The 12,682-nt window shown below is 40.7% G+C and overlaps 1 protein-coding gene across 2 annotated transcripts in view; it reads right to left on the minus strand.

Moving 5' to 3' along the window:
* CAMK2A (calcium/calmodulin dependent protein kinase II alpha) overlaps window positions 1–12,682 on the minus strand; it is a 129,717-nt gene that overhangs the window by 14,097 nt on the left and 102,938 nt on the right. The window contains exons 11-16 of one of the 2 annotated variants that reach the window (XM_044454396.1): window positions 12,352–12,435; window positions 10,259–10,305; window positions 7,705–7,709; window positions 6,270–6,310; window positions 1,790–1,822; window positions 639–687 (exon numbers count right to left, since the gene is read on the minus strand). In XM_044454396.1, the coding sequence (XP_044310331.1) occupies window positions 639–687; window positions 1,790–1,822; window positions 6,270–6,310; window positions 7,705–7,709; window positions 10,259–10,305; window positions 12,352–12,435 (259 nt within the window). The remainder of the gene's footprint in view (window positions 1–638; window positions 688–1,789; window positions 1,823–6,269; window positions 6,311–7,704; window positions 7,710–10,258; window positions 10,306–12,351; window positions 12,436–12,682) is intronic. The other variant, XM_044454398.1, reaches the window with a different exon arrangement.

A 12,682-nucleotide genomic window follows, 5' to 3' on the forward strand; every position in this document is an offset into this window, starting at 1 on the left:
GCTCTGACCAGTACAGCTGTCCACCGCGTTGTACCATCACAGCAGTAATACAATGGTGGGTGACATTATCATGTGACTTTCTTAGTGCAAATATTACCACAGGAAACTGACCTCACAGATTCTGCAAATGTGTAACAGTATGAATGAGTGCAAATTGCCTTGGCAATTCACAGATAGTAATTATGTCAGCAGTATTACTCTACAGGAAAATGCTGTGCATTGCAGATAGATTTAGATGGGACAAGGTATAATGAAACTAGTCTTTACATCAGGGAATAAATTCATCACTGCCATTTTCTTTCACTTAACAGAATAGATTCATATTTTACAGCTGAAGATTTAGGTATAAAATTCTGATAGTCAATTTAATCTTATTGAGATTAGTAAAACCTTTTTTTAACTGACCATTTCTGTTGAGCTAGCTACAGAGCATGGAGAAAGTTCTATTTCACTTAGAAAGAAACTTCAAGCTTTGGATTTACTTTAACAGCCCTGTTTATATGGACTGACACACAGGATTTCACATTATTGATGAGCTGTGAAATAGGAATGCACAGTGCATGCTTATTAAAAGTCAGTGACCAAAAATTGGTTATGACTCAGTTTTGTACCTCTTCCGCCAGAACTTTATACAGTACCTTTGGTGTCTTCATCTTCAATGGTGGTGTTTGTACTCTCTGAAGATTCCTAGACAAAGAACAGAAGCAAAATAAGACCCACTTCAAAGGTGTATGTTCGGGGATTTTTTTTTTTTCTTTTCAGAAAGATTCTGACCACATGGTGACTTATCACCCAGATTCTACCCCAACAGCACCAATCCCTGCAAAGGGATGAAAACCAGGTAAGTATCAGATAAAAGTACTGATCAATAACCAAGGCTCTTGTTTTGCAGCTGCAGTACTTGCCTTGTCTAATATCGTACAACCATGATTGAACAGGAAGTCTCACTATACAAATCTTGCAGAACTTGATTCATCTTGCTTACAGGAGTCTACTACACAGGTGTGCAAAGATAGATCTAGCAGGGTCACCTACAACTGCAACTATGAGGAGCAAGAGGGGCTGTGTAGGGGTGAAAGACATCATGTTGACTGTACAATCAGGAGAGGAATGCACAAATTAACAAAGAGAGGGAGCTAGGATGAGAGAGTGAGGGAGGTTGTGCAGGAGTGAAAGAGACCACAGTGACCGCATAGTAAAAAAAGAAATGTACAGTAAAACAGAGAGGGTTTCCAAGACCCACAGGGACCATCAAAGGCCAAGACACAACTCCTTCCATAAACAGCCAACGGGTACACAAATTAACATGGAGAAAGAGAGCCATTTACTCTCCAGGTTTGTCATCAAGGTAACTCTGGTAGCTGGACTAGAGCTACTAGTTCATTCCACCAGAGGTTTATTTACATGTTACACGCAATCTCAAGTGGCAAATTGACCAAGGCCACACGAGCTAACTGCCCTGTGACTGTACAGTTCCAACAGAGCCATATAACACATCCTTTTCCTTCATGGCTCCTTGGACTGATGCAGCTTGCAGGCCTCCTAAAGGAGAAGTTCCTTTGAGAACCTTTCACTAGAAATTGGAATTAGGTTCTCAGTGCTTTTGGGCTTCAACTGTCCTTCTGTGCCAGCCATTCCTATTAATAGGATCTGTAGGGGAGATGTTGCTCCAAAGAGGTTACCAGTATCCCTACTTTCCACACCTCAAAGTGATTCCCAGGAACAGGGAAGGCTGGAACATGTTGAGAGGCCCAACATTATCAGCATTGAGGAAGACAAAGACACTCACCATTAACTGAACGCTGGAACTGGACTTTCTTTTCTGGAAAAACAAGGAGAAGAGATGGGACAAGAAGAGACACAGAGTGAGAAAGAAGGAAGAGAACAGAACATGGGATGCAGTGGGCCTTGGGACACACGTTGTGATCCTTCTAGAAAGATGGAGAATAAACCTAATTCTCAACAGCAAGATTTCCGTGTCTTGGGCAAAGAAAAAGTAACTGCAATGCAAACCACTCCAATCTAACTTTCCTACACAATTAACAATTCAACCAGACCTATCCAGTTTTCAGCCATCTAATTTTGAACCCATTCATCTCTGCATCCTATCAGTCTTGATATCTTGATCAAGAAAAGCTCAGACTTGGCATCTCATTCTTGACTCAGCAGTTTTCTGATCCAAACCAAGCAATGATTTCCAAGCAGATCCATCATGTTTTGCTATCTGAATAAATATTCACTACCATGCTAAAACCGCCATACTAATTTCACATGTGAGCACAATAATACCCAAATATAGTCTTCCTTAAATGAAATGCTAGCTTTTCCAACTCTCTACAGCAATCCGACTTTGCATTATTCTGCTCATGGATTAGATGGGCACTGTACATTTTAGAGTCAGAGATGAATAAGACTAGAAAACATCCCTGTGATTCTCCAATCTGACTTTGTGAAGCAGAAAACTTGACACCTCCAAGTGTTTTTGGAACGAGTTATCACAACTTCCACACACAACTATACTAAATGTCAAACAACTCTTATTTGCTAATCTGAGCAGAGGGATCCTAACACCCTCTGTCTGAAAGGCATTGTGCAGCTATTCTGTCTTCTCTCTCTTAACAGATGATCAGTGGTAGGAGTTATGAGATGGAAAAAGGATTGAGAGTTATAAACTGAAAACACTCATGTCTAGAGACCTGCATTCAGCTGAGTAATTCCATGAATGAGGCATGATAATGGCACCAAAAAACCTGCATCTAGAAGCACCCTAAAATCTGCATCCTTGTTACACCTGAAATCCATTGCTTCTCATCCTATCCTTAATGGATTTAATCTTCAAAGGTCATGACTACACAGCATTGTATCCACATTATTGTACCCACATCCAGGTACCATAAGCCAAATCTGATCCATTTCTTTATGTGGAAATTAAAATTTGGTGTCAGAGTTGTTGCTTTCTAGCTTCCACTGTGCTCCTTGCTTTCTAGCTTTCACTGAGGAATTGAGAAAAGAGGGAGGGAGGAAGTCTAACAAAATGAAATCATGAGCAGACATTCATAGGGGCAATTCCTACCTGAAGAAAGGAACACTGATTACACTTACAATTTTCAGGAGCAGAGGGCTTGATACATATTATCTAGGCCTTGCACCAAAGGTGCTATGAAATAGTGCAAATCAGCTTCTTCCAGGCCTGATGTAAGAAGTTCATTCTGTGCATCATAGTAATCCTGAACAGTTTAGAACAGAAATCCTGGGAATAATCCAAGATGTAAAATGTCCTTTGACTCATGATTAACTTTTCTCAACACGGTGCTTTAACATACATCAGAAGAGAAGAACCTCATATCAGATACTTATTTACCACTTTAAAAATAGTTTGAAGAAGTCTTATTCTCTAGCCCCACAATTTCTTTCTTGTTTCTTCTTGATTTTTGCATGTTTCTGCCCCCTTTACACCGATTTGAAGACTTCTCATTACCATATTCTTTCTTCAACTCCAAATTTTATAACTACACCATGAGAAAATACCCTCCTTTGCTGCTAGAAAGCAGCAATTTCTGTAGTGATGAGACTTTAACCAGTGAAAACCAGATGAAGTTTGGAAAATGCAGCATTTAAATAGGCTTACCAAAGGCAGAGTAAACTCTTCCACCTTAACCACCCTATTAATTACAAACAGGTTTCAAATATATCTCAAATATAAATATATCTTTCTAATATATATATTTCATCTCTGATGAAATTAAAGGTTGTTTTCCAGAACCTGTGCTAGAAACAGCAACCAATGCCCACTCTCAATTGCTAATCCTCACTGCCTTGTTTCATCTACTAGTTACATCAAATGACATCCCCAGCTAGCCCACTAAAGCTTCTGCTCAAAAGCCAACAGAAAAAAGCGGGGTGGGGGGGATACTCTATTATAAACCTTGGACTATATAAGCTAGGCTCAGAGGCACAGTGTCCCCACTGAGAACCTAGCAAGATGGGAAGAATGAACTGAACACCATACTGGAGAGCAATTGTAGAATGATCAGACACAACATAATGTAACACCAGTCCAGGGACCTCATTAAGGTAAGACATACATACATACAGTAAAACAATGCAACACAGGGAAGTGAATTTGTAAATTTAAGACATGACACAATGTGACATGGGGCAGTGACTTCATTAATTTACAATGCAACAGGAGGTGACATCAAACAGGGCAGTGAAGGTTATTATATACCCACTGGTTAAAGGAAGGGGAAAGCTTCTTCTGTTGGTAAAATATGGAGGCATATTGGTGACATGGACTCCCATTTCCTTCTATTTTGCATGGATAGCATATGTTGGTCTCCGCAGAATGATTTATTGGTATCTACTCCATAATTAAAATGTTTGAAAAGAGTGGCACAAGTTTCTACAATCAGACTGTTACCATTTGGTCATGAATGGGGTAGTACTTCAAGAACATTGAGTTGGTTCTTTAGGACTGGCATGTTTCAAATCCCTGGCTAAACCAGTGATTTCCACCAGAAAGACACGTTAGCCATGTGGCCAAGAACAAAGCCTCAGAATCTATCATGCAACATATTTAAAACAGCCGCCAACTCTCCCATTGAAAGGAGTAGTAAAACCAAGCGAGACAAAACATGAGAATCCATTCATGAGCAAGCCAGTTTTACAATAAAGCCATATGACATATTCCATTCTTGAGATTGGAAGAACCAATGAAAGTTGGTTCTTCTGCAGAGTCTTCAAAAGGAAATGGAACTGAGATGACAGTGCCAGGACAGAGTATTGGCACTGGATGTAGACATGTGGGCAAGTCAGAGTATATCTTGCCTGGCAACCCTGTTGTCAGGATCTTCTTCAAGGTACAAGGCACAAGAAGGAGTAGCTTTCAATGGCCACCAAAACACAGCTTGAGACTCTGAAAGGGTGGCCAGACACCTCTCCAGAACACTCCAGTTCGGCTTCCAGAAAAGAAAATTATTACAATGTCTGAACAAATTCATTCAACACTATGTTAAAATGTCATAGATATTTCAGAGCTATGAGCAGGACAACTCTGAGAAAAAGGACAACAGAGGTGGGCTGGAGGGTCTTATGTCCCTGATTTTGTCCCCTCCCCACACACACACTTTTTGGTTGATGAGAGAAACCTCTACATTTTCTCATCCATCCCAAGTTTTTAGTGATTCAGAATGTTATGATACCAACATTACCAGACCAGTCTGTGGACTCAAATGAACCACAATAAACTAGCAGCAAGAACTACTCAGATGTCCTCATTGCCAATGTCCTCGTTAGTTAACAAACCAAGAGCCATCCTTCCTTTCCTCGTCCCACCTCTCTCTCTCTTCCAGACGAATAGTCTTTCGAGTCATCTTACCAGTCATCTTACTCCTTGCATGGGATTACAAATGCCATACAGCTCACTCAGACAATTCAGAAGGTATGTGTACAGCTCCCTCATGGACCTGTTGCACCTCAGCATTCACAGAGAGGAGTGGACCTTTGTTTGAAGGCCTTCCCACACCAAAATCTTCAGGAAAAGATAATCCACCAGAAGATGCATCCAAGCAGAATCCATCAGGAGCACACTCTAAGGTGAATTCTGAGATAATACGTATCCACGAAAGTACTGCTGAGAACACCAAATGCCATAAGGGGATTGTGTGATTTTGAGCTGCAGTTCTACTATTGGACTGTATCAATATGGCCTCCAAATATTTGAATGGGCTCTGAAATGACATCATGGTGCAGCAATATTAAAGCAGCCAGAGAGAGGCATAAGCTTTTCTCCCACATATGTAAAATAAATAGGCGGGATATATAGCCCTCATTCTCAAAGGTCAGGCTGCCATCTCGCTGAGTTGTCCACAACTGTCTTCTTATAGTCCTTGTTGCTGCCGTCTTTCTGGGTTATGAATTAACTGAGCAAATTGAGCATGAGTCAAGGCATCCATTATATCATCTAAGGACTGCAAGTTGCAAACTAGATAAAAGTAATTTCCTCTTCTTGTTCTCCTTCTCCTTTTTCTTCTTCTCTTCTTCCTCCTCCTCTACCTGGGCTTTGTAGAAATGCAGATAATAGGAAACATCTCTTATGATGAGAGGAGGATGAAGCAAGAGAGCCAGCAATGCAACACTTGACTGCAAAGGCCCTGGGCCACACTAGGTGCCAGCACTGCAGGACAGATCCAACCATTTCTGCCACCTGGAGGACAGGCAACCTAATAACCACAGAAACCAGGAATGGGGCTGGAGGAGGGGGGACTTACCTTCACACCATCATTCTTCTTGTTGCCACCACTTTTTCCTCCTGTGGAGAAAAAGTACCATGTCAAGAAGAACAGGGCTGGTGTCAGAATCAGCACAATGAGAACCAGCAACATGAGGGTAGTTGGATCAGTAGCAGAACACAGTAATTGAAGATCCCTAATTCAAAGCTACTGCCTCATCCGTTGAGAGCAAACTTGCTTCACAAGAATGCAGAGTTCTGGGTGAAGTCTCTCTCAGAAATCCATGAAGCTCACAAGCTGGATTACTAGGATCCTTCCACTTGAGTAAGAAAAGCCACAGCCACTTATACTCTTGTACTCCCAAGTCTTTAACGAAAGGGCCAGCAATGGAGAGAGACGGGAACTGAAGGCACATTCTCTGACAATTCTTTCTTCTCTGGAGGACTGAAGAATCTTCCAACTACATGGCTATAAGGATTCAGTCCTGCCCTAAACTGCCAGCCCTCTCTTTTCTGGGCTTGCCTGCCTTGCTTTGTGATTTTATGAACAGCTCCGCTGTCGATAAGAGCAGTGTGCTCTTGCCTGTCTGCCTTTCTCGCTCTCAGCCTCTCTCTCACTCTCTCGCTAATTTTAGCCCCCCATGCTGGTGGAGGTCATGTGCTACAATTATGACATCCTGACAGCTGCAGCCCACATTTTGACAATGATGAAAAGCAGGCACCTTCCCCTATGCCCCCCTCCCTGATCACTATCACAGACTTAGCCTTGACTCCTGGGACTAAAGCCCACTCATAACCCCTCCCTCTTCTGACTGTTGCCTTCAAATAGACTCTGAATGCTAAACATGCATGCAAACTCACACATGCACACTTGGCCCAAGTACAGCTCCTGAGCAGAAGACCCAGATAACCCAACTGTCAGGAACAATCACTGCTCTGATTACAAATCAATCAATCAATAATTCTGAATTACTCCGTTTGTGGAGGGAAAAAAACTAATAAGGGATAAATATTTGAATGTTCTGGTCTTAGTAGTGAACCAAGCTGATTAATTCTCCTCCATTTCCTCAGCCACAGTTCTTTAAAAATACAAACTTCTGAAGAATGCTATGATATATATCCACCAAGGTTTTCTAACTTTCCCAGTGATTTTTTCATGGTCTCATTTGGTTTTGTTTACTTTATTCTATAAACAAGTCTATATCACAAATTACTTATATTTGCTTTTCCCACACTTTGCAAATTTATTTTATGTTTTAAAGTTCAATCTTGCACTTCCTACTTCTTTGAAGTACTCACAAGTTTAACAGGCAAACAATACATTTGTAGTCACATCTGAGCATTGCAGATGTATGCTTCATTACATGGGCATACTGTGTTAAAGGAAGCTATAACTAATTATGGACTTGAATTAAATGGACCCCATTGTGCAGCCATCTCTAGTCCAAAATTGAAGGGCACTGGGTTAGGGAAGCCTGGGCTTGAAGACAATAACCATTGATAGACCTGCTCTAAATATATTTTACTATTCCCCTTTAAAGCCATCTAAGGCATGATCTAATATATGCTGGCTGGGATTTGTAAGTCTTTTTTCTGTCTAAACATGCATGTGATTGGGACTTAAGTCTTCCAAGACCTCATGAAGGTTCTTCCTATTTTCATCAAAACACTTATTAAAAGATCCATGCACCAAATTTAATTTCAACCAAATGTTTCCATTTATGTTCGATAGTTCTAGTTTGAAGAAAAAATCTCAGTAAATGGAAGCAATTCTTGGAAAGTCCCAGTGAAGGTCTACTTGGAACAATCCCATAAAACCTGAAGGTACCTACCTTTTAAAAATCTGCTTAAAGGAGGCTTTTTTCTGGAAAATGTCTTTTTAAACACAGACAACTCCTTATATGCTAGAAATGTACCTTCAACCAGGTTAGTTCCTATATCTGAAGCAGGTATCATTATCCTTCTTTAAAAATTCCTCTCTCCACCAACTGAAAATTTTGGGCAAAGGCCTCCAAGCTACATACCCACACAATAGCTCTGTCTACAGGGTGTACATTTAAAAAGTCATATTTTGACCTGTAGAGCTAGTGTAAAATGCTAAACCCCACCCCACCACAAAAAAAGTTACGGTTTGAGTATTTTGTTGTGTGAAGAGAAGAGAACTGACAGCTGCATGGATTCACTGAGGGCAGTACTTCCACCAATGTATGACAAGGCATTTCACAATGATTCATTGTGCTTTGTCATGACTTTGCGATCCATAAAAAATGATTACTATCTATTTATTAATAGGGCATGCTGAAAGATACAAGTGACTCCCTTAATTAAGACACCTTTCTGGTGTACACAACTAAGCCAGAATCCAGCACTTAAGCCCCTCGGAACCAATAAGCTTAAGTGCAACTCACCCTTTAAACTCTGGCCTTTTTGCTTTCAGCAGTTGCTGAATGAGGGAACGGGGGTGGGGGTTGTTGAGGGAAATCTTACTATTATTGAACAAAAGCTAAACTGCAGAAAAGAGGTTATGTCATGAGAAGTAGTAGTTGTTTCTTTTGCTTCAAAATTACAAATTCTTCCCTCTGAGAAAGAGGAATTCCTCAATCCTGCCCCTCAGAGCTGCAGAACGATTGCATTAAATCATTAAAATCTGGGGCAGTCTGGCAAGCATCACTGGAACATGACTGCAGCCCCAGCATAGATGTATTCAGTAGGTCACTTAATGGTTTGATGCATTTGTTCAAGATTGGGATTGGTTAGACTGGTAAAAATATTTCTCTCCCTGGCATGTGGAAAGGTAGATAGTTTCACTGTGTTACTGAATTATGGAATGTTCATCCAATGTAATTATTTCGATCACCCCAAACTTTTAAAAGTGTTTGTCAGGTGGTGGGAATTCCTTGTATTTTGAGAATGTATTAGCTGTTTGATAATAGTTTAGAGAGGGCATTAACACAAGAAAACTAGAGACCAGGATCCTAACCAAGTCCACTCTCGTTGCATTGTAGCTAGGAAGATTAACACACCAAGTTAAATAGAAGTGATACCAAAGTTCAGAGGTTGTAATTTTTTGGGAGGGATTGTTCTCATCTTACTCATTGCTGCCATGATACTGTGGATCTTCAACAGTAAATTGAAAGTCAGTAATGCATAGCATTTCTATCAGATCCCACTGCAGTCCCAACTTTTTGTTTTTTATTGGTTTGTCCAGTGCGGTAAGTGCAACTTGCTGTGAAACTCTTGATGGAAGAATTTCAAGGCTGAGTGCCAGTTATGACCCTTGTCTACTGAGTACCCAGTAAAAATGCAGCAGATATATTTATGCACTGGGAGTTTTTCTACACAAGGGATTTAACCCTTTGTTTTACTGAGGCTTCTTCCATTTTCATTGTGGGCGGAAAAGTGTCCTTTACACTGAGATTTTTCCTGGGATTTGTATTTCTCTTCCTTTCTATGTATTATATTAACCAACTACAAGGTGCCACTGTGATACAATAGCACTATAGCAGATTTGAGATTTCTCATGATGCTTTCTATTTTATGTATATTATGGTTTGAATTTAATATTGGACTTTTCTTGCTCAAAAAAAAAACAAAAATAGCCCCACTAAAAGGGCTGAAAAACACAAGAAAGGCTCCCAAGTATGGTGACATCCTGAAAAGGCCCTGCAAGCTTCCATGAGTGAGAGGTCAAAAGTGCACAATAAATGCTTGTATAAAGATGCTCCAGGGATACTAGTTGCAGGAGGCTGGAGGGAACTCTAATGGCATCTTCACATATGGTACTGAGTTCATCTTCTGCATGCTTTGGAAGATGCAAATGGAAAACCAACCTACATGGGCTGGAGTGTAAATAGAAAACCTTTATCTGTGTTTTTCTTGCATCCTTGTCCTGCAAGAGGAACTCTGAAGCCCTCTTAGGGTAATTTATGGAAATGCCCCATTGTAGGTCACTTATATTTTCCACCTAAAGCTAGCATCTAACAAATAAAACGCTACAAATAAATATAGACCTAGATGGAGTTCGGTCACTTACCAGAAAAATTCCGGGTTGCTAACATTGTAGTGAGGATTGCACCCTGGAGCATACAAAAGATAAAAAGAAAAGGGGGAGAACAGGACACATCACAGGACATATCAGACTCAGGCTTATCCCCCTTCCCCCATCCAAGTCTCCTTCCTCTTGAAGTCACTGGGAAATGGAGCTGGCTGGGGCTATGAAAGGGAACTATCTTTGGCACTGCTCCAGGGGTATGATGAATATAATTCAGAGATGGTATTAATAGATATAGCAAACAGTTTGCAGAAAACAAGTCATTGGATAGTGGCTCCAGAATTTTTAATTACTCTGCAAGTTTCTGAATGGTGGTGGCAGGGTTTATTATAACTACCTTAAAGAGACCCTATATCTTTTCTTGCAGTGTCCATGGGATTTCACTTTCCAGTAAACAAGCAGTTCTCATGCTCTGATGGGACCAGACCAACTGCAAGACTTCTAAGAGTTACTAAAGAGAGAGGGTGTCCTCCTGTGTCACAAGTGGAATCCCACATGCATAATCTACCCTTGAGACCTGTAGTGAAAAATAGATTGTATGGACACAGCAGCAAATATAAGGGCTCCCTGCCCAGAGCACAGTCGGTTTTCCTAGCACTGAGTTTTGTGCCTAAATGCAAGATTGCAAAATAGTACCCAAATCTTGCTGTACTTCTGAAATTTAAAAAAATACTGACATGCAGAGACAGACTCATCAGTGGCAATTTAATTTAGCATCTGTTAATAGAATCGACCACAACTACCACTATTACTACTACTATTACTACATATATCTCTCACATAGCATATTGTCCCATAGATGTCAAAGAGCAGATCGGTCTCCTCACATCCATTTTACAGATGGGAAAACTAAGGTACAGTACTGAAGGGTAATATCTCCAGAGCCATTCTCTGTAATTCAATAAAAGAACTGGTTATAGACCCATTTTCCTTGGCCCCTTAGGGCCACCCATTTTCTTACAGGAAAAGAAGGCACTTCACACATGTATAAACAGTACTTCACAGCAACTGACTCACTACTCATAGAAGAAGTTGGACATTGCCACTGGATACTGGAACTTAATTAGCATGACAGAGCTGAGCATTTACTCCTATCTATTGCACTGGCTGTGGATGGATTCAAAAATGCATTAAAAATATCTTGCAAATTCTCCATCTCTAGTCTTTTTTCTCTGTTTAGCATTTCTCACTATTTCAACTCCATGAGCTACACAGAGGCCACATAATAAGGTTATATTAACATAACTGAAACAGTAACAGATTATTGAATGAAAAGTAAACACAGATTGCCATCTGTTGCTCCACTCAGTAATCTCATTAGCCTGCAGCCCCAAAGCTGGAAATCTGCACAATGTTCACAAGTCAAAGAGGCAGGACAATAATATGTGAAGGTACCAAAAAAGGCAGGGGAGGAAGAAGTGGATGAAAGCACTGTTGGTAAGCTCCTTAACTGATACCAAATTCTCCACCACCAGCAGCTGGGTAGGCTTGCCTTGGGTACTGATCTCAGATTCATTTACGGAGAAGTGGGTTCCACTGACATGAACAGAAGCATGCGTAGGAATGTAACTTCTGTGAGTTTTGGGAGGTGATGTTAATTTGCCCTAAGATTTTAATTAAAAGATTTAGTTTAATCAGCTTTAAATTCTCGATCTCGGTTATTAGGGATTAATTGCATGGGCTTATTCAAAGAGCAGAGCCCTTGATCTACCATGAAATACTGAGCAGTTTCCCTCTAAACAGGAAACGATGGAATCATAGCAGGAGCACATTGAAACTGAAACAGGCTGTTCCCTCCAAAGAAGGGGATGCTGGCCTAGTTATACAACAGCACGATCTGGGGAGGGATGTCCATGCACTCCTTTTTCCAGCACATGATGTTTATGATCCAAAGATTTAGTGACATCTAGGAGGCCTATCCTTTCTTAGGGCAAAGACTGGCAGTTGGAAAATCAAAATCTTGGAAGACTCAAAGCGAGCATAGGGAAACACATGGAATTGGGAACAAGCCAATGATGTATGCACACTTACTAAAAATGAACCTATGATTCTGACACAAGGCATGGATTACCTTTAGCTTTCTTCTGGCATTGAACTTCTTCAGGCAATCCACAGTCTCCTGTCTGTGCATGCAAGAGGCCACAGTGGAACGGTGCTGAAAGACAGAAAGACAGTCTCCTCAGAAATTGGAAGGGGATAGAAAACAAAGAGCTCTCCCTTGTTTGTGTAACCTAGTATTGATTTACTAGCAGCATGCTTTGTTTTGCGTGCACCTAAGGTACAGTAAACTTTAATCACCTTTTGTCCCCTGCCCCACACGTTGCAACTGGAAAAAATCAGTAAAACTGCTGGGGAATTTGCATAGCCTTATGCTTTAGGTTTTACTAGGTATCCTTCTATGA

Source organism: Varanus komodoensis, unplaced genomic scaffold, assembly GCF_004798865.1.
Source record: "Varanus komodoensis strain SLA01 unplaced genomic scaffold, ASM479886v1 scaffold7_3, whole genome shotgun sequence".
NCBI classification, from domain to species: Eukaryota; Metazoa; Chordata; class Lepidosauria; order Squamata; family Varanidae; genus Varanus; species Varanus komodoensis.